At 43.4% G+C, this 25538-nt stretch overlaps 1 protein-coding gene across 4 annotated transcripts; it reads left to right on the top strand.

Moving 5' to 3' along the window:
- Window positions 1-1637: 1637 nt before the first annotated feature.
- On the top strand, window positions 1638-25071 carry Trmt10b (tRNA methyltransferase 10B). Of its 4 annotated transcripts, XM_060379860.1 has the most exons (10): window positions 1638-1711; window positions 11818-12032; window positions 12661-12769; window positions 15944-16068; window positions 17826-17978; window positions 19920-19998; window positions 20567-20634; window positions 23228-23351; window positions 23911-24046; window positions 24379-25065. In XM_060379860.1, exons 2-9 carry the CDS (start codon window positions 11847-11849, stop codon window positions 24015-24017), a joined length of 951 nt encoding a protein of 316 aa, XP_060235843.1. In that variant the 5' UTR covers window positions 1638-1711; window positions 11818-11846; the 3' UTR covers window positions 24018-24046; window positions 24379-25065. The 4 variants fall into 4 exon arrangements, 3 of the variants coding, with proteins under 3 accessions (XP_060235843.1, XP_021509656.1, XP_060235844.1); XR_009590683.1 differs by lacking the exon at window positions 23228-23351 and having other exon boundaries at window positions 24379-25071; XM_021653981.2 differs by lacking the exon at window positions 24379-25065 and having other exon boundaries at window positions 23911-24268.
- Window positions 25072-25538: the final 467 nt, after the last annotated feature.

A 25538-nucleotide genomic window follows, 5' to 3' on the forward strand; every position in this document is an offset into this window, starting at 1 on the left:
TGCAAGGCCTTGGGGGTAGGGTTGGGTCTTACTATACCCAAGCACCACGGGAAACTGCTGAGGCGTGTTTGGTGGTGAAGGTGGGGATGTATGGAAGTGGAGGCAGGAGCAGCAAGACCAGCGAGGAGGTCTTTTTTATTCGTAGGAGAAGGGAAACGTCACCAGAGCATAGAGGGTAGAGAGTTCAGTATTGCAGAAGATGAGGCAACGAGACTGATGGTTGTGAGATCAGCCCTAAAAACACCGTTGAAGGCCATTTGACCCACTTTTCAAGCTGCACCAAAGCATGCCAGCAGGCAGTGGGAACCCAGAGCCAGCAGGAAACAGAAAGGAATTGGTAGAGCTGGGCTGTGTAGGAGAAAAGGATGTGTTATCCTTTAAAAATCAAAGCACTTGGCATGGTGGAACACAACTGTAATCAAGCAGGAGGATAGTGAATTTGGGGTCAGTTTGGGTTACATAATAAGAGACTATTTTAGTTTGTTTTGATTTGGGTTTTTTTTCAGACAGGGTTTCTCTGTGTGGCCTTGGCTATCCTGGGCTCACTTTGTAGATCAGGCTGGCCTCAAAGTCAAGAGATCCCCCCCTGCCTCCTCCTCTCCGAGTGCTAGGATTACAGAGGTGTGCCTCCGAGCCCAGCTTTCCCTCCTATTTATTTATTTATTTTTGGTTAAGAGCCTTATTTGATTGTTTGTTTTATTTTGTTTTTAGTTAGATTGAAATATGAATTGGGGGGAGTTGTGCAAAGAAAAGTCCCAGAGGAGAAAATAGTGCACCAAGAAAGAATGCAACCAGGCTTTGGGTTCCTTAAAGGGAGAAAACTCAGGCTCATTTGTTATAAGGAGTTCAGCAGAAAGTAGCAGATATTTGATGAACACAAGGCGGGGGGGGGGGGGGGGGTCAGGGACTGCAGAGATGTCTCAGCAGTTAAGAGCATTGGCTGCTCTTGCCGAGGACCTGGGCTTGATTCCCAGCGCCATCACATGGCTGCTCATAATTCTCTGTAACTCCAGTTCCTGGGGTGGGGGATCCAATATCCTCTTCTGGCTTCCTCAACTACCAGGCACACACGAAGCGCACGCACACACACACACACACACACACACACACACACACACACACACACACACATAGGTAGACAAAACACCCATACACATAAACAAAAACAAATCTTTAAAAAATAAAGACAGGATTCTTGCGTCTGAGCCTGTTCCTGAGCTCATATGTGAAGGGAGATACGTACACGGGATGTAAGCCGCTAGACTCCTTGCCTGCTAAATCTTGTCTGGGTTTTGAAGTTGGACTGTTTGGCAGCATAGGGACCACTGTGTCCTCAGCCAAGGCTGTGTTAGCTTATGGCCCCTACAGGTTGAGCGGAAACCCAAGGAAACATAAAGGGCCCCCTACTGACAGAAGACCAGGTAGGTGGTTGAAAGCTTGGTTTACTGCAGTTTTGCACTGTCTAGTTAGCAGGAAAGTGACTTGTCACCTGTTTGAGCTGGGTAAGGTCTGCTAGGAGCTGGAATTGCTGGAATTCAATTAACCCAGAGTATAGAAGCCCACCCAGCCTACTGGCAAGCCTCTGTTGCGTTGCCAGACTGAAAACTACAACTCCCAGAATGCCATTCAAAGCTGATCAGAAACCGGAAGTAGTGGTGCGAGGCGAGCCTTACTGTTCTTTACTCTCTTCTGAGCAAGGTGTGAGTGTCAGGTACGCCTGGGGCTGGTTTTGAGGGTTCGCTTGGGGACTGGGGGTCCCACCCAGAGGCCGCGGAACCCCACAGCTCTGGGACTTCTGGGTCTTGCCTTCCCTCGGTTCCAGACTGCGGGTCAGCGGGACCCGCTTTCCCTGCGGCCTGGGGTCCAGTCTAGGTTAGGTGTTCTGTGCTGAAGGTGTAGGGCGGTGGAGCCTCCTTTGGGGCACCACTGCCCAGAATGAGAAAGTGGGAGACATAGGCAAGGAGAGGATGACTGGACACTTAGCGACGGCGTTTGTGCTCGTAGGTGGGACGTAGGCTAAAAAAGTCTGAGGCGGGGATGGAAGTATTAGTGTTAAGTATTTATTGAGAGTCTTAAGTAAAGAGAACATTTACTTGTAAGGGTGTGGGGAAATAAAAAAAAATTGGTAGTGTTGGATAGCGAAAAAATGCGTGAGCAGAGGACGTGTGATATTAAGCAAGAGCACTGTGGGCAGAGAGAACACATTCATGCAGAGACATCAGGATATTTAGTATGTTTGAGGACTAGTTAGACCAGAGAGAGCAAAAGAAAAGCGATGGAGAAGGCGTAGTAGGAACCATGGCTCTTGCAGAGGACTGGAGTTTGGTTCTCAGCATCCATGACTGAGCGACTCATGACTTCCTGTAATTACAGCTCCAGATGGTCCCATGCCTCTGATTTCCATGGACACCTGTACTCACGTGCGCATAGCCACATACATACATATTTTTTTAATAAAATAAATGTTTAGGCCTTTAACCGCAGCATTTAGGAGGCAGAGGTGAGTCACATCTATGAGTTGGAGGCCAGCCTGGTCTACATGGCAAGTCCCAGGCCAGCCAGAGCTGCACAGAGACCCTGCCAGCCGATAGATAGATAGATAGATGGATAGATAGATAGATAGATAGATAGATATCTTTTAGAAAAAAAATTGATGGAAAGGATAGCCTTTAATGAATGATCTGTGTAGATAGCGTGCCAATTTTGGATTACAATAAATGAAATGGGAAAATAGTGCTGATTCTAGGCAGAAGAGTAATATAATTCTCAAACATTTAGATGCTCAACAGGCATGGTGGCTCATGCCTTTCATCCCAGTACTTTAGTCCCAGGCAAAGGCAGGTGGATCTCTGTGAGTGCAAAGACAGCCTGGGCTACAAGGTGAGTCCAGAACACAGCCAGGGCTCCACAGAGAAACCCTGTCTTGAAAAACCAAAACCAAAAACTATTTAAATGCTTTTATAGATCTATTGCTACATATCTATGAATATATATTTCATGAATTTATTTATTTTGAGACAGGGTCTTAGCTGGTCCAGACTAGTCTCAAAACACTATGTAGCCAAGGATGACCTTGAACTTCTGATCCCCTTGTTTCCTTAGTGCTAGTATTACCTGAGCTAACCCAACTGGCTATGTAGTACCAGTGTCTGAATCCACGGCTTTGTGCACTGAGTTGGGACCAATTAATGAGTGACGATCAGGTGCACAACAGATTTTTATATGAAAAAGGTTTATTGGATAGAGATGAAGAGAGAGAGAAGGGAGAGCAGGACATGATGGGGGAAGAGAAGGGTATGCCCCAACAGAGAAAGGGGAGAGGACAGGGAGCCAAGAGGGCAAGAGAGGGACCACGTGGCCAAGGTAGCCACACCTTGTGGCCACACCTGATACATGATGACATCATAGGTTGCTATGTAACCCAGAAGCAGGTGCCTAAATACACACTGTACTGAGTTACTTCCCGGCCCTATGACGCCCTTCCCGTGTGAGGTTCTGTGCACATTCTGGGCCATGGAGGTAAATGTTTATCCTCTTACCTGAAGGACTTATTGTCGAGTAGGGCAACAGGTGGACAAGTTTGAGTTGAACTAAAAGCAGTTGAAAATTGGAACCTCAGAAAGATGGGATGAATGTCACCACCAGATCCCCAGTATTGTGTCAGGTAGTTAGTGAATGTTGAATGACTAAGGCTCAGAAAGATGTTTTGTTCATTTGAGATGGGGTATAATCACTGTGTAGACTAGCCTGGCCTAGAACTCACAATCTCCCCTCCTCAGCCTCTCAACCGATGGAGTCACGGGCTTATTCCACCGTCCCTGCCTTTAGAAAAGATAATTAAGAGGTGAAACACCAAATGCGACATAGATAATGTCTTGTGTAGGTTCATCACATCTGTATCTTTTTAAAGATTTATTTTTAATTATGTGTATGTGTGTGTGTACTCACACATGCAAACACAAGTGTGTGTGGATGCGGGTGCCGTCAGAGTCTACAAGAGGGTATCTGCTCCCCTAGAGAGCAGATAGAGGGAGTTGTAAACCACCCGATGTGAGTTCTGGTAATAGAACCAGGTCCTCTTAAAGAAAGAGCACCAAGTACTCTTAACCACTGAGCAACCTCTCCAGCCTCTGCATCCGTGCATTTTGGTGCTCAGCTGCACCTTTGCTTTTTGAGGAGCCTTGATGATAACCTCTATTCATCACTTACTGAATCTCCGTTTTGTGCCAGGATTCAAACTGTTCTCCAAAGGTGCAAAGCTAAAGAAAGGTCTCTGCCTTCAGGAGTGTGCAGTCAGATATAAGACAGATTCTTAAGGTAGCGGCTGGTGTTATCTTTATTTGATTTCCTGGTATGAGAAACATCTTCAGGAACTATAGAATTTAGAAAGGCATGAGGAACAAAAATGAAAGTGGTTAAGTTCAAATACCAAATATTTGACCTGTTTGCAAGGTCTTTGTTGTTGGTTTTTTTAAAGATTCATTTATTTTTATTGTATGTGTATGAGTGTTTTGCCTTCATGTATGTCTCTGAGCTTTGTTCCAGAAACAAAACCCAGGTCTTCTACAAGAGCAGCCAGTTCTCGTAACTGCTGAGCCATCTTTCCAGCCCTGTTTGCAGTCTTTCAAAAGAATTCAGCCTGGTGGCAAAAAATATCAACCCATCTTTTGAGGTTTTTTTTTTTTTTTTAGCAGCCATGGAAAATTCTAGAGCCCTCAAAATTCTCCTATCCTCTCTTTTCTTCTCAGTCAGACTTCCAAAGAGACATTATAATCAATCATTCCCCAGCAGGGCCTGTCATATAGGAATCACTCTGTGCATGCTTATTGGCCAAATAAATGGTCACACACGCAGATAAGAAGACAAATGCCATGAAGTTTGGGTATTAAAATATACTTTTATTTTCCTTTGTTTACTTGGTGTTGCTGGGGTTCAAGCCCAGGGCTTTATGGATAACAGGCAAAACCCAGAGTTTTAAGCCCTGTTGGTTTTATTGGGGAGAGTATTTAATGTGTGTGTGTAATGTATGTGGGCGCATGTCCTATGGCACATGTGTTGAGATCAGAGAACAACCTTGTGGAGTCAGTTTTTTCCTTCCATATTTACATGAGTTCCAGGGGATAAACTCAGGTCATCCCTATCAAATCAGGTCATATGTCTCCTGTGGCTAGCGCTCTTTTACCCCTGAGCCGTCTCTATAGGCTCCCTTACAGTTCTTTTAACAAACTGTTTGCTTGCTTCTATAAAGGGAGATTGTTACTTACAGGACCAGTGTATCTTAGTTTGAATTTGCACACACCACACATAAAGGTAAAGATTATTTTGGTGATTAGCATAATAGGTTGTATAGTCATCTAAGAGAAGTGTCATAACAAGGGTCTAGGTATAGTCAGCATTGCTTTCCATGCAATGCGTCTAGATTGCGTTGTTTTCCTCATGTCTCTGAAAGCATTATACATTCTCCTTAATTCTTATATGCTGTTAATTTTCTGATACACTCAGTAAATAAATTTAAAATGTAACGTGTACCTGGTAGCCTTGATCTGAACTTCTAGCTACACTGGAAGCTGAGACTGGAGGCTCGGTGGCTTGGACGCCTGCTTGGAGTACAGAGTGAGTTAAAGACTACGCAGTGAGACCCTGTCTCAAAATAAAACGTGAAAAGAGAACTGGGTTTCTAACTCAGCGGTAGAACACTCAAAGGTATGCAGAGTCCTCAGTACCACAGAACGAAGGGAGGGAGGAAGGCACTGATGCTCTCGCAGAGCAGGAATTAGAAACAAGCCCTAGGCTCTGCAGGCAGGTGAATGCCAGTTTCAGATCTAGAAAGCATTTTACGTGTCTAGTCCCAGGAGTGTGTGGCGCATGCCCAGAACTGCGTAAAGACTGAAAAACTGCAAGCGCTTAGCTGGCAGCAGTTCAAACAGAAGCAGCTGCATCCAGTGTTTCCCCAGCACTTACTCTGTCAGAGAAGCGAACGCATCTGGACCTTCCTGCAGTTCAGTGAGGTAGCCTATCCTGTCTCACGGAGGCCTTCTGTGGCAGACACGAAGGTTGCCCTACCACTCGGGAGTGGCAAGCAGAAAAAGACTGCTAAATCTTAAAATGGCTGTTTTCTTCCCTAAAGCCTATTTAAGTTCAGACTTAAAACAACTAAGCTTCAACCCAGTTTTGAACTGGGTTTTGAACTGGAGTTTTCAACTCCAGTTGGTGGAGTACAAGGGGCGAAAGCATCACGAGCTCAACTCCAAGAATGCTCCGTGGATACAGGGCTCAACGCACCAGCAAAGGAAATTCCACCGTAGGAGCCACCTCTGCCAGGGTGCCCTGAGAGTAATGAGGGAAGTGTGACTTACTCTGTACAGATTGTAGAAACAACCAAGGCGACAAAGTCCCAAGGACTTAATTGTGATAGTACAGAATGTAACCCCTGTCATGATCTTTGTGTTAAGGGCTCAGCCCAACAAAGTTAGAAAATGAAAGAGGGGCTGGACATTGGCCGTTCTTCCAAAGGTCCTGAGTTCAGTTCCCAGCAACCACATGGTAGCTCTAGTGAGTTCTGGTGCGTAGGCACACATGCAGGCAAAACGCTGTAGAAATAAATAAATAAAAAGAAAGAAATACTTCGTTAAAAAAGAAAAAAGAAAGTGAAAGAAGTCAGAGATGGAGGAAAAGATTAAAATGTTTGTTTTGTTTTGAAACAGTCTTACTCTTTCCCAAGCTGGTCTTAAATTCTGGGGCTCAGCAATCCTTTCTCTTCAACCTCTTAAATATATAGAGAGGTTTAGAATATCATTATCATCGTTTTTGTTGTTATTTTGTGGTTTTGAGACGGTCTTGCCTTGTAACCCCGGCTGGCCTTGAACTCACTGTGTAGCCAGGCTGGCCTCTAACTTGCGGCTAACCTTCTGCCTTACCTTCCCCGAGTACTGAGATTACAGGCATGTGCCACCAAGCTCAGCTTCAAAGTATTCTTAAAAGTAATGAAAATGAACTTCTGGCAGTTATCAGAAGCGAGTGTGGGTTTACTCTTATACAGTAGACTATAAAACGGAACTGCCTTCAAACAGGATAGGATGAAACTTCTGGAGAGAAAAGAAGCTAAAGTCCACATTGGCCCTGAGGACACTTTCTAAATGTGTGGCATCGTCACAGCCAGCTATGCAGAATGCAGTGGTGTCAGTGGAGGATGGGAAAAAGAGACTTTAATTCAGGGCTGATGGAATGGCTGGAATTTGTAGAGCAGGATACAAGGAGAAAATCTGTAGCAAAGGAGCACTAAAAATCTGCACAGCGGAACCCGCAAGCCTGTGTCTGAGCAGCAGCTGGTGCATCGGGTAGTCCTCTGCACTAAAAGGGGACGCAGCACCGACATATACAGTGAAGTGTGAGCCTCAAAAACATGTTAGGAAAAAGGCCTAAAGGGAACACACAATTTGAGCCCATTGATAGGAAGTTTTAGGCTAGGTACGCTAACCAGTGGTTACAGAAAATGGAATAATAGTTGCATTTGGCAGGCAGTGAGAATAGAATGAAATTGACTTAGAAAGGAGAGAAGAAAGTTGATTTTTTTTTTAATCCATTGATGAGGACAATAGGTAGCATAGACTGTTCCTTTTACATACACACACACACATACACAAACACCCTAAATTCATTAAACTGTATTCTTAAAGTATTTGCATTTTCAGCTTGACAGTGGTGGCTGAAGCAAGTAGATCTCTGAGTCTGAATTCTAGGACAGCCCAAGGCTACACAGAGAAACCCTGCCTCAAAACAAACAAAAACAAAAGGCATTTTCTTTCTATTGTAATCACCCTCAGAAAGGGCTGGGGGTTTGGCTTAGTGGTAGAGGCTTGCCTAGCACGCACAGGGCCCCAGCTCAATCCCTAGCACGAGACCTCAAAAAAGAATATTTTCAAAAGATGAAAAATACTAAAAGACTGACTGAAGTGATTTGAATTCTCAGGTTTCACTTGGAGTCAGTAAATTCAAAGCTCAAAAACATGTTAGAGAAATCAAGGAAGGTGTGAGCACGTTGCTCTAGGCCAATATGTATATTACCGGAAATGCTAAAAACAACTACTTAGTTATCGGGGCCTGCTCTGTAAGGGCTGATAGTGAAGAACATGGCTTTTCACTGTAAACAGCATTTTATCGTGCTGACTCCGGGAGCTGTCTCCTCACTACCACACGCCCACCACGGCATGCACACATCCACGTTCACGCACATGCATCAACACACGATAACAATCATAGTCTAAAATGTTAATTAAAAAACAAACCACGAGACAGGCAGGCCTACAAATCCAGTTATAAGTGCATCTTTCTGCTTTTAGGTTACCTCACTCAGGATGATCTTTTTCCTGCAAATTTCATGATTCCTTTGTTTTTAATTGCTGAGTAGTAGTCCATTGTGTAAATGTACTACAATTTCTGTATCTATTCCTCAGTTGAGGGACATCTAGGTTTTTTCCAGATTCTGGCTATTTTGAATAAAGCTGCTATGAACATAGTTGAGCAAATGTCCTTGTCGAATGGTGGGGCATCTTTTGGATATATGCCCAGGAGTGGTATAGCTGGATCTTGAGGTAGTATTGTTCCTAATTTTCTGAGAAAGCGCCAGATTGATTTCCAAAGTGGTTGTACAAGTTTACATTCCCACCAGCAATGGAGGAGGGTTCCTCTTTCTCCACATCTTCTCCAGCATGTATTGTCTCTTGAGTTTTTGATCTAAGCCATTCTGATGGGTGTAAGGTGAAATCTCAGGGTCGTTTTGATTTGCATTTCCCTGATGGCTAAAAGCATTGAGCATTTCTTTAAGTGTTTCTCTGCCATTCGATATTCCTCTGTTGAGAATTCTGTTTAGCTTTGTACCCCATTTTTTTAATTGGATTACTTGGTTTGTTGGTGTTTAATTTCTTGAGTTCCTTATATATTTTGGATATTAGTCAGATGTAGAGTTGGTGAAGATCTTTTCCCAGTCTGTAGGCTGTCATTTTGTTCTAAATGGATATTTGCCATATAATATAGGATAAACATACTAAAATATATAGTCCTAAAGAAACTAAACAACAAGGAGGACCCTAGGAAAGATGCTTAATTCTCATTCAGAAGGGCAAACAGGATAGACATCAGAAGGGGGAGAAGACAAGGAATAAGACAGGAGCCTTCCACAGGGGGCTTCTGAAAGACTCTGCCCAGCAGGGGATTGTAGCAGATGCTGAGACTCATAGCCAAACTTTGGGCAGATTCCAAACTTTGGAATCTTATGGAAAAAGGGGGAGATAGAAAGACCTGGAAAGGACAGGAGCTCTACAAAGAGACTAACAGAGCCAAAAATTCTTGGCCCAGGGGGACTTGCAGAGACTGATGAATCAACCAAGGACCGTGCCTGTAGAGGACTTAGACCCTCTGCTCAGATGTAGCCCATGGGCAGCTCAGTCTCCATGGGGGTACCCTAGTAAGGGGAGCAGGGGCAGTGTCTGGAATGTACTGCCTTTGCAGTTGCCTGCTCTTTGATTACCTCCCCCTGGTGGGGTGGCCTTACAAGACCACTGAGAAAGAGGATCCAGACAGTCCTGATGAGACCTGATGGGGTAGAGTCAGATAGGAGAAGAGGGGGACCTTCCCTATCAGTGGACTAGGGGAGTGGCATAGAGGGAAAAGAGGGAAGGAGGGTGGGGCCTGGAGGAGATGAGGGAGGGGGATACAGCAAGGATACAAAGTCAATAACTTGTAATTAGGGCTGGAGAGATGGCTCAGAGGTTAAGAGCACTGGCTGCTCTTCCAGAGATCCTGAGTTCAATTCCCAGCAACCACATGGTGGCTCAGAAGCCATCTATACTGGGATCTGATGACCTCTTCTGTCAAGCAAGTGACCTATAGATAGAGCATAGTGCACTCATATGTAAAATAAATAAATAAATAAATAAATAAATAATTCTTTAAAAAAAAAAAACAACTTGTAATTAATAATAATTTTTTAAAAAATTGAGTCCAGGACAGCCAGGACTGGTACATAAAGAACAAAAAACAAAACAAACAAAAAACAAAAAACCAAAAAAGGAAGGAAAGAAAGAAAAAGAAAAGAAACCACTTTTTGGGTTGCACTCACATTGCAGCAGCTCACAACCAATTTTTTAAATTCCAGAGAATACAGTGCTCTTTTTTCCCCCCAGTGCTCTCTTATGGCCTCAGCGTGCACTGCACACACAAGCAGACACCCACACTAGACATGCGCATATACATAGAATTTTTAAATAAAAACATTTAACATAAAATAATTAATTGAATTTTGGGTTGAGTTTAGGGACGGAATTTCCAACAGTTCCTGAAATACATACCTCTGCCACTTTGTACCACATAGTCATGCAAAGAGGCATCCTCCGCTTTGACAGTTACAGTGTCAGAATATCCATCAGCTCTGAAAAACACTGAAGCGTTCCATCCGACAGTGTCCAGCATTCAGGCAAGATTTGATTCTTTTTGTGAAAACAAGCAAGCACATCCTTCTCATTAGGATGCAAATTTGCTCTCATCTCTATAAAGAGTAAAAAATATTTTTATACTAAAAAATTGTTTTAAAATGAATTTCTTTGTGATTTATTATCAGTTGTTTGATATATATGTATGTATGTATGTATTATATATGCTTGTATATACTATATACTGAGACTTGCTTAAGATTTCTTGGGTGAGAGCCAGCAGCATGTCCCAGGAAGGCGAGGCAATGGCTATATAAGCCTGATAACCTGTTTTCAGTCCTTAGATTCCATGGAAAGGGAAGAGAGAACTGACTCCACTCAGTTTTCCTTTGATCTTCACGTTCACTCTGTCCATGTATACCCCAGTACATCACATGCACACAGGTCATGTACACACATACTAATAATAAATGACTATTGTAAGTTAAATTTGTTCTCTGGTCAAAGGGGTTACTTGTAGAAAATGTTTAAGAAGGCCTGAACTAGTGGGGCATGATGGTGGATGCTTTTAGATCAGGCATCTGGGCAGTGGCGGGTGGGCGGATCTCTGTGAGTTGTGTGACAGCTTGCACAAGCCTCACTGGCTTCTCAGTTTGGGGACGTTGAACACAGCAGTTACGGTGCTGCACAGTTTGTCAGCCTCAGGCCTTAAAGGGCTATTACACGTCCTCAGTGGTAGCTGGCATCCCCTTGTAGTAGTTCTCAGATATAGGGTTGATTTGCGGCTTGAAAAAAGAAGTTCGAGGGCTGGAGAGATGGCTCAGCCATTAAGAGCGCTTGGCTCTTCTTCCAGAGGTCCTGAGTTCAATTCCCAGCAATATAGATGGTAGCTCATAACCATTGATACTGAGATAAAATCTTCTGGCATGTAGGTATACATGCAGATAGAGCATTCATATAGATAAATAAGTAAGTAAGTAAATAAGTAAATAAATATTAAAAAGAGGAAAGAAAAAAGTTCTAACCTATCACCAAAACCCCAGAAATCTACCATACTTTTTCACTGGCTCAGGACCTTGTATGTGATAGATGCTTAAGAAATATTTGCTAAAGGACTGATTTGAAAGAAAACTGAATCACAATGACAGACTGCATTCCAAAAAGAACACAATCAAAACTTGGCTCTCTGTGGGTGTGTACTGATCGCTTGGAAGGATTCAGTCCTTGTCCTCCAAGAGGTGTATTTGGTTTCTGTACTGCTGAGCTTGCCTTGCTGAATTATCTCTCTGGAATACTCTCCAGCATGCTTTTCTTAGTTGGGTCAGTCTGGGTCAGTATTGTATACCTGCTCATCACTAACACAGTAGCACTGTTTGTCTTTTGGATGTAGGAAACTAGCTGCGTGAGTGACGTAAACGCATGGACTGTAAGTTGGAAGAAAGTGGTCAGCGAACAGACTCACAGGCGTTGCAGGGACAGGAAGGCTTTCCAGAGGATGGAGGTGAAGATGGACTCTCTGAAGGCTTCCGGCTCCTGCAGATGGAGGTGGAATATGAGCACCAGGAGGGAGAGGCCAGCCCTGCACACGGTGAAGTATGGAGCTCGGTAGGTGCAGGGAGCTTGCTGTGAGGGGTATCCCAGAGAACCCTGGTCTAAGGGTTGAGCCAGGAGATTAGGGAACTTGAGAATGAATTCTGTGTTCGAAATGGTGACTCCATTCCCTGCTAGTTGAATTAAGGTTTCATTTTCCTTTGAGTCATAAGAATGTAAATAAAAATTTTAAAGAAATTTTGATATGCCTCAGAAAGGATCAAGGACTCTAAACTGTTCTAAAGATTCTGTCTGAAATGAGTTTTCTATAACCTTGGGCAAGTCACCATTGTGTTGGTGGGGTGAGGGTGATGTTCTCACTGATTATAACCTGGGCAGGGATGGTATTCAGTGAGAACTCTTGCCTTGAATGCTCAAGGCCTTGGGTCAGGTCCCAAGCAAGATCCCGAGCAATGCAATAATAACTCATCCCTGTGCATAGTGAATATACACCAATGAAAATAAAGTAGCAGAAGATCGTAGTGGTAAAATTTAAAATGAACGCAAGCCAGTAGGTTTGTTTTTAAGACAAAAAATATTTTTCCTCTTTATATGTAAATGAAAAGAAGGTGATTCTGATGTCCATTTTCCTTTCTGGTTCTTATGAAGTTCTCAAACACTTTTGTTTTCTGGATAATGAAAGAAAAATGTGCAGAGAAAACAGAGACACTGGGAAAGGATAATCTCCTCAAAGAAGAGCAAAAGGAAGCAGGAAAAAGAAAGAAGGAAAGCCAAGCATGCAGAGCACCCAGGTAACCATAAACGTGGGTAGCAAACCCATGTTTTTACGTTGCTGGGAGTGGAGGGTCTATTACTCAGTTCTTTTGCAAATCAGAGTACCAGTGTGAACTTAAAGGTTGCTTTTAAAGTAAAGCTAAGAGAGCATTTGTGTTTGTAAACTCAGAAGCAGAAGAAATTATGCCAGGGGTAGCTCATACTTTTTCATGCTATGTGCTGCCCTAAAATCATGCATAGATTACCTCAGGGCTGCTACATACTATTATTATCCCCTTTTTGTAGAAGAGATGGGTTTAGATTAGACAATATGCTCAAAATAAATAAATGAACAAACAGAAGTGAATTTAACACATTGTCTGTGTGCCAGAGTACACACTTCCCACCAAAAATAAAAGAGATTTCTCTGCATAGACAATTCCATGGGTTGTGCAAAAATAGCTGTTGTGTTAAGTCCAGTAAGGATACTAGACACAAAATCAGTATTTTAAAAGCCAGCCTTTGGTCAGGTGGTGGTGGTGGTGGTACACACTGTTAATCCCAGCATTCAGGAGGCAGAGGCAGGTGAATCTCTGTGAGTTTGAGACCAGTCTGCTCTACAAAGTGAGTCCAGGACAGCCAAGGCTACACAGAGAAACCTTGTCTCGAAAAGCCAACCAAAAAAAAAAAAAAAAAAAAGATTTTTTTTTTTCTCTCATAATATGTTCTGATTACAGCTCCCCTCCCACTTCCTCCCTGTGTACGTTACTCAAGATCCACCCCTTTCTGTCTCTCACGAGAAAACAAACAGGCTTCTAAGGGATAATAATAAAATATAACAAGATAGACTATATTAAGATAAAACAAAAACTGTCACATTGGAGTTGGACAAGAGAGACAAACAGAAGGAAAAGAGCCCAAGAGAAAACACAAGAATCAAAGACCCACTCTGGAATCCCGTAACACTCAACTGGGAGCTACAGTATTTACCCAGAGGACCTGGTGCAGACCCACACAGCCCTGTGCTTGCTGCCTGTCTCTGTGAGTTCATATGAACTCTGATTATGTTGAGGACCTTGCTTTTGGTGCATACCCTCTGGCTCTAAAACTTTTTCACATCCTCTCCTGAGGTGTTCCCTGAGCCCTGAAGGGAGGGATTTGGTGGACACATCCCATTTAGGGCTGAATGTTCCAAGGTCTCTTACTCTCTGTGTAATGTTGTCCTGTGGGTCTCTGTATTTTTTTTTATCTGCTGCAGGAGGAAGCTTTTCTGATGATGGCTGAGCAAGGCACTGACCTATGACTACAGCAGAATGTCATTAGAAGTCATTTTATTGCTATGTATTTTTGTTTTTGTTTTTAGACCAGTAGTTTGGTTTTATGCTAGGTCCCTGGGCTGTCTAGTCTCTGGCTCTTGTGTCAGATATGGGTTTCATCTTGTGGAGGAGCCTTCAGTCAAATCAGATATTGATTGGCTATCCCACAAGCTTTGTGCCAACATTGCCCTAGTGTATTCTGCAGCCAGGACACCATTGTATATCAAAGGGTTTGTGGCTGGCGTGGTGTTTATGCTACCCTTTTGGGAGTGTGCATAATACTTTCCTGTACCAAAGACATTGGCATGTACAGGTGAAGGCTCTACATAGACACCAGATCAACGTCTCCATCCATGTTCAGTGAGTTGTGTAGGTATTGTCTTCACCAACTGGGCCTTGCTGTCAGTTTGTGGAGAGCAACCTATAATCTTGGCAACAGCCTGGGTTGTTTGGGGATTTCCAGTGGGATCCCTTTGGCCAACAACTGAGATAGAACCTAATCCCAGTACTGGAAGATTCATTGGTGACAAGAGATGGCCAGTTGGGACGCTGTCTCCCTTTAATTTAGATCAGCTTCATATGTGTATATATTTTAGGAAGAATCTACTGTATTAGGTTTATTAGGTTTGTGGTTTGTGTACAGCCCCTCAAATGGCCCTTAATTTGAGCTGTCTCTCCTGTATTCCTCCTCCCCACTTGATCCTCCTGTTCCAGACCCCCCATCCATCCATAGCTGTCTGTTTTATTTCCCCTTCCTGATGAGATCTACCTGTACACCCTATTTCCCTTACTCTACCTGACTTCTGTGGTTCTATGGAGTGGAGCTTGGCTATCATTGAGTTAACAGCTAATATCCACATATGAGCAAATATGTAACATATTTGTTTTTCTAGGTGTGGGATACCTCACTTAGGATGATTATTTTCTAGTACTATCCATTTACCTACAAATTTCACGATGTCATTAATGGCTGGGTAATACTCTATTGTGTAAATGTACCACATTTTCCTTATTCATTGTTTTGTTGAGGGACATTTGTTTCCAGTTTCTGCCTATTATAAATAGAGCAGCAATGACCATGGTTGAGCAAGTGTCTCTGTGGTAGGATGATGCATCTTTTGGGTATATGCCTAAGAGTGATATAGCTGGGTCTTGAGGTAGATCAATTCCCATCTTCCTGAGGAACTGCCACATTGGTTTTCATAGTGGCTGTACAAGTTTGCATTCCACCAGCAATGGATGAGTGTTCCCTTTACTCCTCTTTGCCAGCATGAGCTGTCACTTGTTTTATCGATCTTAGCCGTTCTGATGAGTTTAAGATGAAATCTCAAAGTAGTTTTGATTTGCATTTCCCTGATGGCTAAGGATGTTGAACATTTTTTTTTTCTAAGCCATTTGAGTTTCCTCTTTTGAGTATTCTCAGTTTACATCTGTACCCTGTATTTTAATTTGGTTATTTGATCTCTCTCTCTCTCTCTCTCTCTCTCTCTCTCTCTCTCTCTCATTTGTTTTTTGAGACAGGGTCTCTTTGTATAGCCCTGGCTGTCCTGGAACTCACTCTGTAGACCAGGCTGGCCTCAAACTCACAGAGATCTGTCTGCCTTTGCCTCCTAAGTACTAGGATTAATGGCTGTGTCACCACCACCCAGTGGGGTTATTTGATTTTTTTTTAATTCCTAGTTTTATTTTTGATTATTTCTATACTTTAAATATTAGCTCTCTCTCTGATGTGTAGTTGGTAAAAATCTTTTCCCATTCTCTAGCTGCCACGTTGTTGAAATACAGGGTCCTTTGCCGTACAGCAGCTTGTCAGTTTCATGAGGTCCTGTTTGTTAATTGTTGATCTAATGCCTGTGCTGTCCCTACTCTTAATCCTCTCTGGCATTTCTGTCGCAGGCACCAGCCCACAGCACAGCAAACGGTTTTTGAAAGCCTTAACCAAAGAGAGACTTTTGGAAGCCAAACACTCAGGACCAAGACTATGTGTTGACTTGAGCATGACCCACCACATGTCAAAGAAGGTAGAGCTCAGAGGCTAAGGGAGGCCTGGAGGGGGCAGCCTTTGTGAAGAGGGTGACCATCGCCAGCTTCTATGGCTCTACCAGTGTCTCTAGTCAAGTGTGACTCCAGAAGTGTCTCGTTTTTTTGTGTAGACTACTGACTTCCACAGTGGCTGCTGGACAGACATAGGTTCTTTGATTCAGTTTGCTGTTTGTCTTCTCCTTTGAGCCTCCCACTCTGGCCGTGATGTTCTCAGTCTGGATGAAACCAGGCACTAAATCTTTGTACTTCTGCTTGGAAGAGAAAAACTAGCCTGGAAGCATGTTATGGGGGTGGGGGGTTCCTGGTGGGAGGTCTTCTTGCCATGTTTATATTTTAGTTATTTCTCAATATTCTCTTCAGTGAGGGAGAATTTACCCCAGAGGGTTTTGGCTGAACGTACACCACACGATCATGAGCAGGTGAGATTGACAGCAGTCTGTTTGTCTCATGGGCTCACAGCTCAAGGAGGAGGAGGTGACGTGCTACACAGAGCACATGGGGTTATACTTGGGAAGAGAAAGCAGTAGGCTGGCTTTGTAGTATCAAGGATAAAATGTCCCCTGGGCCCCACAGGAAATTTGGCTTGTTTGCATGATTCCATGGGCTGCTGGGACCAAGTAGGAACAAACAGGAACTGTGCTTTCACTTGATGAAAATGACTTTTTACCTAGGGGCAATAAATTTCATCTGGAAAGGCAGAGTTGGGAGCAGGGCCTTGAATTTGGTGCAGTTGTACCAGAAGTGAAAACAGCACATAGAGCTGGGCCTGAATTTGAGGCCTTACACCATAGCCAATGTCATGTTATTTTGTTTGGTTTGGTTTGGGGAGGTTTTGTTTTGTTCTATTTGTTTGTTTGAGACAGGGTTTCTCTGTAGCCCTGACTGTCCTGGACTCTCTTTGTAGACCAGGCTGACCTCAAACCCACATCGATCCACCTGCCTTTGCCTCACTAAGTGCTGGGATTAAAGGCATGTGCAACCATGCCCAGAGACATCACTGTGATGAGTGCTAATGTTACACATTTCTCAGAGAAACTAGGAAGACTGCGCCTCTAAGGTTCTCAGTGGCACCTCTAACTGTAGCCTGCTAAAAAATGAACATGGAGAAGGATGTGGTGGTGCATGCTTTTAATCCCAGCACTGCAGAGGCAGAGGCAGCAGCCATAAAACAAAACAAAACAAACAAACAAAAAAAAAGTGGACAGGTAGTCTCTCTTTATATTAACTGAGAGCAGATTAAATCAAACTCAAAGCCTGTTAGGCCTTTTATTCAGTGTAGCACAAATCAAGCTAAACTGAAAAATCTGTGATTATGGAGAAAAGTGAAAACTTCAACATTGTGGCATCTCTTCAAGTTAGGGCAATGGTGCCAAATACCTAACAGGGCACAGAAGTATCACTACTCTAACCTCTTTAATAATTTAAATACTGAGCATTGTATAGTAGAAGCTTGCCATAGAAGCAGAAGTAATCTTTTCAAATATCGTTGGCAGAATCAGCCGGAAGAAGAACTGTTGTGTGCTCAAGAGTATTTCTGGACTAGCGTCATTGCCTTAACCTTGGCTGTATGTGTGATGTCGCAGAGAATAACACTTGCACATGGGCTCTGTCCTGGAGTAGAGGGCCCAAGCCAGTTGATGAGCATGTTCTGGAGCAGCGCCCAGCGGATGACTGCTGTGGCTCTCTGCCGTTAGGTCCAGCATGCCTCTGCTGAGTTGTCCTTCTTGCTTTCCAGGAATTGAGTAGGTTGGCTGGGCAGATTCGAAGGCTGTACGGCTCAAACAGAAAAGCCAGCAGGCCCTTTTGGATCTGCCTCACCGGATTCTCAACCGACAGTCCCCTCTATGAGGAATGTTTGAGGATGAATGATGGATTTTCTGCTTACTTGGTAAAAGTCCTTTGACATTCTACCTAAATTATCTAAAAGTGCTCGTGTCCTAATAGAAAAGATTTTGCTTTTTCAATCTTTTAATGTATAGCTCGGTCTCCACCTATGACTTCCACATCAACACATTTAACTGCATTTTTATTGAATTTACTTTTTAAAAATTTATTTATTTTATGTATACAAGTGTTTATCTGTATTTACACGTGCCAGAAGAGGGAATCAGTTCACATTATAGATGGTTGTGAGCCACCATGTGGTTGCCAGGAATTGAACTCATGACCTTTGGAAGAGCAGTGCTCTTAACCACTCACCCATCTCTCCAACCCCCCTTACTTTTTTTTTTTTTTTTAATTTAGTGTGTGTATGTGTGTCTACTGTGGTATGAATACAGAGATCAGAGGATAATAAGAGTTGTTTATCTCGTTTCACCATGTGGGTCCTGGGATGAGACTCAAGTCAGGCTTGGTGGTAGTGTCTTTTTATCCACTGAACTGTCTTGTCCCTGGCTTAACCATAGAGTTTTGTTTGTTTGTTTGTTCGTTTGTTTTTTTATTTTTGAGACAGGGTTTCTCTTTGTATCCTTAGCTATCCTGGATTCACTTTGTAGACCAGACCGGCCTCAAACTCACAGAGATCCACCTGCCTCTGTCTCCCTGAGTGCTGGGATTACAGGTGTGAGCCACCATGCCCAGCTTAACCATAGTTTAGAAAAAATCTTTTGAAAAAAGAATTGCCTCTGTAGTGAACACATTGACACTTCTTGTTTACCCTCTGCAGTGCACTGCAGCTGGGTGTGGTGGCTCACGCTGCAATCCCAGCCGTGGGAGGCTGAGGCAGGGCTTCACAGGTCTGCGGCAGGTCTGCACTGCAGAGTGAGTCCCAGGTGTGAAGCCCTGCCTCCAGACACCCCAAGAGGAAACTTTACCACAGCGTAAGAAGCACCGTGCATTGTAATCACTAGAGGTGATTTAAAGTCTTCAGGAGCATGTAACTTAAATGTAAACATTGCCACTTTAATAAGGGACTTGAGCATGCTTAGATCTCGGTGTCTATAGAGCCATCTTGGAACCAATCCCCAAGAATGCTGAGGGGCAACCGCAGTGCCCATATATAAATGAGACCTTTTCACTGTTGCGCTCTACAAAGTCTCAGAATCTTTCATTTGTTCTTGTATTTACTTTTTTTTTTTTCCCTCATCCTTGCCTTGCGTTGGCAAACTAATATTCCCAGTGTCTAGGACCATGTTGGATGATCTGTCTAGTTCCCGGTAAACCACATTCTCTAGCAATGTTTGTTTATGGAAATAGTAGTGTGGCGGTGGGGAACCTGGTTGTTAGAGGAAGAGAAGTGATGCTTTTAGAAATGGTGTGGCTCCACCGTGTCTTAGTACAGGGCTTTCCAGCTCTTTGCTGAGGATCTTAGAAAGGCGGCTGCAGAGAGGCAAGTGTGAATCCAGGCACTAAAAATGTCCCTTTGTGCTGCTGTGTAGCTGGGACCAAGTTTTTACAGCCTTACCTGGGGAAGCTGTGGAGGCCACGGGTGTGAGGGGTGTGCTGCGTGGGGCTGCGCAGCTCGCCGTCTCCTGTCGCTGCTTCACTAGTCTCTCCCGAAGCCCTGTGTCCCTGCCTTTCAGAGGCGATTTCCTTCGCTTTGACCCTTTCGTGTGCATCAGTCTCCCCTTTCCAAACCTTGCTCTAGTACTCCTTCCACCAGAAAGCCCTCCCTGGTGGGGTCCTCCCTCCACTGTAGTCCCCCTGGGAGCCCCTGTCACTCTCTGTCTTGCTTCTGTGGTTTAACTGTCTGTGGTTTTTTTGTTGTTGTTGTTTCAACTCAGCACCCCTCAAGAAGCCCTCAGAGCCGCAGCTCCCCAGCACAGCTGGAGCGCTGTGCACCGTGCAGCTTTAGCCCCGGCCCCCTGGGTAATGATCTTTGTGTTTCCAGCTCGATGTGACAGAAGAAGACTGCGTCAGCCTATTTCCTCTGGACACCCTTGTGTACCTGACTCCTGACTCAGAACACCGTAAGTACCTGTCCTTTCCACGTGGATTCGAAGAGTGCTTTGTTCCTTATCTTCTGTCTAATTATTCCCTGTGGCACACTTGCCAGTCTATCCACGAGACTGGCGGGAGGAAACGCTGGGGGATGAACTGGCCTCTCTTGTAGGCAGTATCCAGTGCTGCAGTTTACTTCATAGTCACTTGGACTTTGTATGATGCCTAGCAATCCAGTGTCCTGGCCAGCTTGGGTCAGTCCCCCATCCCCCACCCAACCCCCCTCTTTCCCTCTCTCCCTCTACTACAATATCCCGTTTCCCATAATTTTCATGCCTAGTGTATTAGGTTGGCCATGTACTCTCACATTTCTTGTAATCTTGGTTTTGTTTCCTGACCAGCCAAGCGCTGCTTTGAGCTTACCGCCTGCATTTTTCAGATCTTCCAAGAGGCTGTCTGCTTCGTCTTTCAGAAGATTAGCTTTTAGTTGTATTGTGTTAGTTGTATTGATAGTGTTGGTATTTTTTCATTTTGCTTTCTTTGGATTTTGAAATTATAAAACAAATTTGATCTCATTGGTCTTCATTTTTTCACTAGCCCTTGAAGACATTGATCTAAACACAGTTTACATTATTGGTGGACTTGTAGATGAAAGCATTCAGAAGGTAAGTAGACATTTTAGAACACACCCACCCTTTTATTTTATTTTGTTTTTTTTTCAAGACATGATTTCTTGGACTGGAGAGATGGCTCAGAGGTTAAGAGCACTGGCTGCTCTTCCAGAGGTCCTGAGTTCAATTCCCAGCAACCACATGGTAGCTCACAACCATCTATAATGAGATCTGGTGCCCTCTTCTGGCCTTGCAGGAGTACATACAGACAACATTATATACATAATAAATCTTAAAAAAAAAAAAGACATGGTTTCTTTGTGTAGTCTTGGCTGTCCTGGAACTAGCTCGGCAGACCAGGCTGGCCTTGAACTCACAGAGATCCTCCTGCCTCTGCCTTCTGAGTGCTGGGATTAAAGGGGTTCACCACCAACCCCCAGTCATTTTAGCCCATTTATGGCAGGGGCATTTTGCCCTGTTATTTTACCCAAAAGGCCTAGCAGCTTGTTGTTCCTAGAGTGTTCCTTCTGCCTGAAGGTTCCTCTCATCATCAGCCTTGTCAGCAGTCTTGACAGGAGCAGAATCAGAAGTCAGAGTAGACACACTGCTGATCCTGACATGGCCATTCTACTTCCTCTCTCTTCTTTCTACCAGGATGACCCTGATTTTGGCTCAGTATCTTTTTTTCAGCACTTTGTTCTTTGTGAGAGATTAGTCAGCTTCTCCTAGGCTAGTTTTCTTGCTGGTGTGAGTTATATTCCAAGACCTCAAATTCAGTAGGATTGTCCAGGCTTCTTAGATTTGTTTTTATTTTATGTGTAGGAATGTTTTGCTCACATGTATGTCTGTGCACTGTGTACATTTCTGGTCAGAAAAGGACATGAGTGCCCTGGAATTAGAGTTCTAGATGGTTCTTAGCTACCTGTGGGTACTGGAAAGCAAACCCAGGTCCTCTGTAGAAACAACAAATTCTCTTAACTGCTGAGCCATCCCTCCAGCCCCTTCTTTAGGCTTCTTTTGTTGAATTGGAGTTTCATTGGAATAATTAAGCTGTTAATGAAGTTTCAAATTTTGTTCCTGTTATATAAATTTTTTTATTTTCTTTTTTATTTTTTCCGAATTTTTTATATTAATTACAGTTTATTCACTTTGTATCATAGCTGTAGCCCCCTCCTTCTTTCCCTCCCAATCCCCACCTACCCTCCCTCATCTCTTCCGTGCCCCTCTCTAAGTCCACTGATAGGGGAGGTCCTCCTCCCTTTCCATCTGACCCTAGTTTATCAGGTCTCATCAGGGCTGGCTGCATTATCTTCCTCTGTGGTCTAGCAAGGTAACTCCTCCCTAGAGGGTGAGGGGAGGTCAAAGAGCCAGCCACTGAGTTCCTGTCAGACTGTTGTACAAATATTAACTTTTTTGGTTATATTCTTTGCTTATACATTTGTTAACATGTTAATTATAACACGTTACATAGTTTTTATGTTGAATAGTGATCTAATAGTTTACATTTGCAAAAAGGAATGCAGTGGGAAATAAGTGACCTTCCCTCCCTGTACTCCCTACCCTCAGGGCACCATGGCTCACTTTTCTGAGGTATAGTTATTGGTCTACTTTGCATGTTTTTATCATGTATGTAGAAGCATTTTATGTGAGACACACATACATGAAGCACATGTTTAAGCTCAATCTATCATTTAATTGTACTAAAACTAAATACAATTACGTTTAAAATTAAGTGTTCTATGGTGTTTATAACAGGGCAGGGGGCCTCTTACAGAAGGAGCCTGCTAATGGGAAGTAGAGTTTTTGTTGCTCCCAGTGTAATCACTGATTCAGGCAGCTGACTAAGGGAAGGCACGAACAGCTGAGAAACATGCCCTCAGAGTGTCCCCCGACAGACTACCAAGAACGTGCCATTACAGCAAAGACATTGTTGGTTACCATCGCCAAACCTTATGAGACTGAGCGATACCAGGAGTGACATTCTGTGTCTCCTAATGTGATACTCTTTCCCGTCAAGGATTCTTGCTCAATTTTTGAAAGATTCAAATTTAATCATGAGGAAACAAGAAGTCCATGACAGGACATTCTGCAAGGCAACAGGGCTTTCCAAAAAGCCACTGTAATAGAAACTAAAACAAGCAGGGAGTTGTCTTAAAAGAATGTAACAACCTACAACGTAGGTAAGTGCAGTGACATGTCTGTGGCTCCATCTGCCTGCCGTTGTTCTCCAGTGAAAGGCTAGGTGCTGAGCCGTGGAATGTTGATGGCCACAGCTCACTTTCAAACACAAATTGCTGCGGGAGCATAAGTGACAGGAGGAGAAATTAACTTAATGATTCTTTCAGATTTTTAGAGTTGAGATAGTTTAAAATAAGTAGTTGGGAGAGGAAGAGAGCTTTATTGCAGTCTGGATCACTGCTTACCTTCTGAATCGTTAAGTCTCCTGCGACAGGCAGATGGCCTCTTCGAGGCAGTGACGTCCAGGTCAGTGAGCAGTGTGCTTAGATGGGAAATTTGAACACCCTGTTCTCTCTCATCTTCCTACCAACTAAAAGTAGCACTCTGTGGGAATTTTCAAAACTGGCAGTGCTCATTACAATGAATGTCTTCATGTCTAATTTTTATAATAAGAAAATTTGATTTACAGAAGGTGACATTTCAAAAAGCCCGAGAATACTCTATCAAAACAGCCCGCTTGCCAATCCAGGAATACATGGTCAGGCGCCAGAATGAGAAAAACTACCATTCAGAAATACTGGCCATCAATCAAGGTACTGCTCATGTGGCCCAACCCAACATGCTTTTCCTTACTGGCCATTTACTAGTGCTTTTTCTTGGATCGTCAGTGTTTTCTGTCTACTCAAACACTGTTTGATAGCTTATTCTGGGACAGCCACTTTGCTTTGAGCATAATGCCCCTGTGACTAATACACCTAGACTCAACTGCATGCGCTTGCTGGCAGGCATTCTGGCCACTGAGAGGCGTCTCTCATTTTCTTTTTGTTCCTGGCTGAAAGTATCTCTTTGCCTAGAATGCCCTGCCATCTGCCTTCATTAGCCAGTATCTTTATTCTGTAAACTTCAGTTCAGTAGCATCTAAGCTGCCTTCCCTCCCACTGCAGGCTACATCAGGCCCCCTAGTGTGTCCATTCACAAGCTTCTTTCAGTGTAAGCTGCCTCCTTCCAAGTAGTCATTGCCTCTCTCCTTCCATGATCCACTACCACGTGACATAGCATTTGGTTAGTAAGATAGTCCACAATGCCTTTGTCCACATTAGTCCTTAACTAGTCTTTTCTCCTGGTCACCAACTTCTGTTTACTCTCTGACAGTGTTTGATATCCTGTCCACTTACTTTGAGACTCACAACTGGCCTGAAGCATTGAAGAAAGGAGTTTCTCCAGGAAAAGGCTACATTCTTCGGAATTCGGTGGAATGAAGGGCAGCCCAAGATTCCAGCTACAGGGGGTGAGGCACGGGAGGCGTCTTGACCAAAAGACAGGACAGAGGGTGGCGATGGCACATACTAGCCTTCACTGGCTTTCTTGGATCTTTGAAAGCCATTAATGCAAGGACCACATTTTATGCTTTTGTCACCAACAATGCCTGGCTCACTGGAAGTGCCCTGATAAAATATTGTGGTTAAAAAAGTTTATATATTGTCAAAATATATGGTATTTTAGATATTAATTCATATTTTATACATCTATATCTATTTGTGAAAGGTCTACTTTTAGAGATATTTAATTCTCAGAGCTTTTCACTGAACTTGCCTTTTTTTTTTTTGTTTTTCGAGACAGGGTTTCTTTGTGTAGCCTTGGCAGTCCTGGACTTACTTTGTAGAACAGGCTGACTTTAAACTCACAGAGATCCACCTGCCTCTGCTGGGATTACAGGCGTGTACCACCATGGCCAGCTGCCTTATGAGCCTTATATACACCAAGTGCTGTGTCTGTGTGTATTCCAGATCTAATAAAAAAGCAAACATGTTATTATTGGTAAATCCAGCATAAAGCAGCCAGGAAAGAATGCTGCATTCTGACACACAAGCATACTAATCTACCTACAATTACACAAATACAAGTATTTTATTCACGTAGAGATACAACCACCTCAGTCGTTCCTCCCATTTTGGGTTAATTTGATGGTTAAGCTAGTAGCAAATTTTTTTAATCTCAAAATAACCTAAAGTTAGCAGCCAGGCATCAAAGCACACATCTTTAATCCCAACACTCAGAGAGGCATGGGCAGGCAAATCTCTGTGAGTTCAAGACCAGCCTGATCTACAAAGCACATCCAGGACAGCCAAGGGTACAGAGAAACCCTGTCTCGAAAACTGGAAAAACCCAAACCTAAAGTTACTTCTCTACCTACTTCTTCACTTTTCCCATTGAATCCCTTGGGGACTATCACCTGATAAACCTGATATGTGTTGTTATTACTGAAATATAGGCTAGGCCTCAGGAACACCCTTAAGGTTTTCAGCATGCTGGATGGCTCTCATCCACAGGGACTAGGCAGCATGGGCTTCAGATCTATGAACCCAGAAGAACTGAACTTTCATCATTTGCCAGTCCACAGTCTTCCTATGGAGGCTTCAACACAACACAGATTCTGTGCTTTCATAGGATCTTCTCTCCAACTCTAGTCCAAACCTCTCGTCTTTATCCAAAACCTGAGCACGCAGTTTTTCACTGAAGATTGTCAGAATTCCATTAGTTAAATAATATTTGGCCAGACATGGGTCAGAAATCCTCTGAATATCTAAAAATATCCTATATTATAAAGTGAAATACTCGTAATTACTGAGTTTCCTGTATTATAAAGTGAAATACTTGTAATTCCTGAGTTTTTTTTTATAGTAGTCATGAAAAATGTATCCTGTTTGAAGTAGGCAGAGTGTTGAGTTACAATGTCCTGTGATTCCAATTTGAAAACCAGAAGTCCACATGCTTCAGTA

Source organism: Meriones unguiculatus, chromosome 3 (genome assembly GCF_030254825.1).
Source record: "Meriones unguiculatus strain TT.TT164.6M chromosome 3, Bangor_MerUng_6.1, whole genome shotgun sequence".
NCBI lineage: Eukaryota > Metazoa > Chordata > Mammalia > Rodentia > Muridae > Meriones > Meriones unguiculatus.

Excerpts from the sequence above, each read along its gene's own strand:
- Trmt10b (XM_060379860.1), top strand. The coding sequence starts at position 11,847 with ATGGACTGTAAGTTGGAAGAAAGTGGTCAGCGAACAGACTCACAGGCG. Across the intron at positions 17,979-19,919 it reads ATGGATTTTCTGCTTACTTG|CTCGATGTGACAGAAGAAGA; the intron begins GTAAAAGTCCTT and ends TTGTGTTTCCAG. Across the intron at positions 20,635-23,227 it reads TAGATGAAAGCATTCAGAAG|AAGGTGACATTTCAAAAAGC; the intron begins GTAAGTAGACAT and ends TTTGATTTACAG.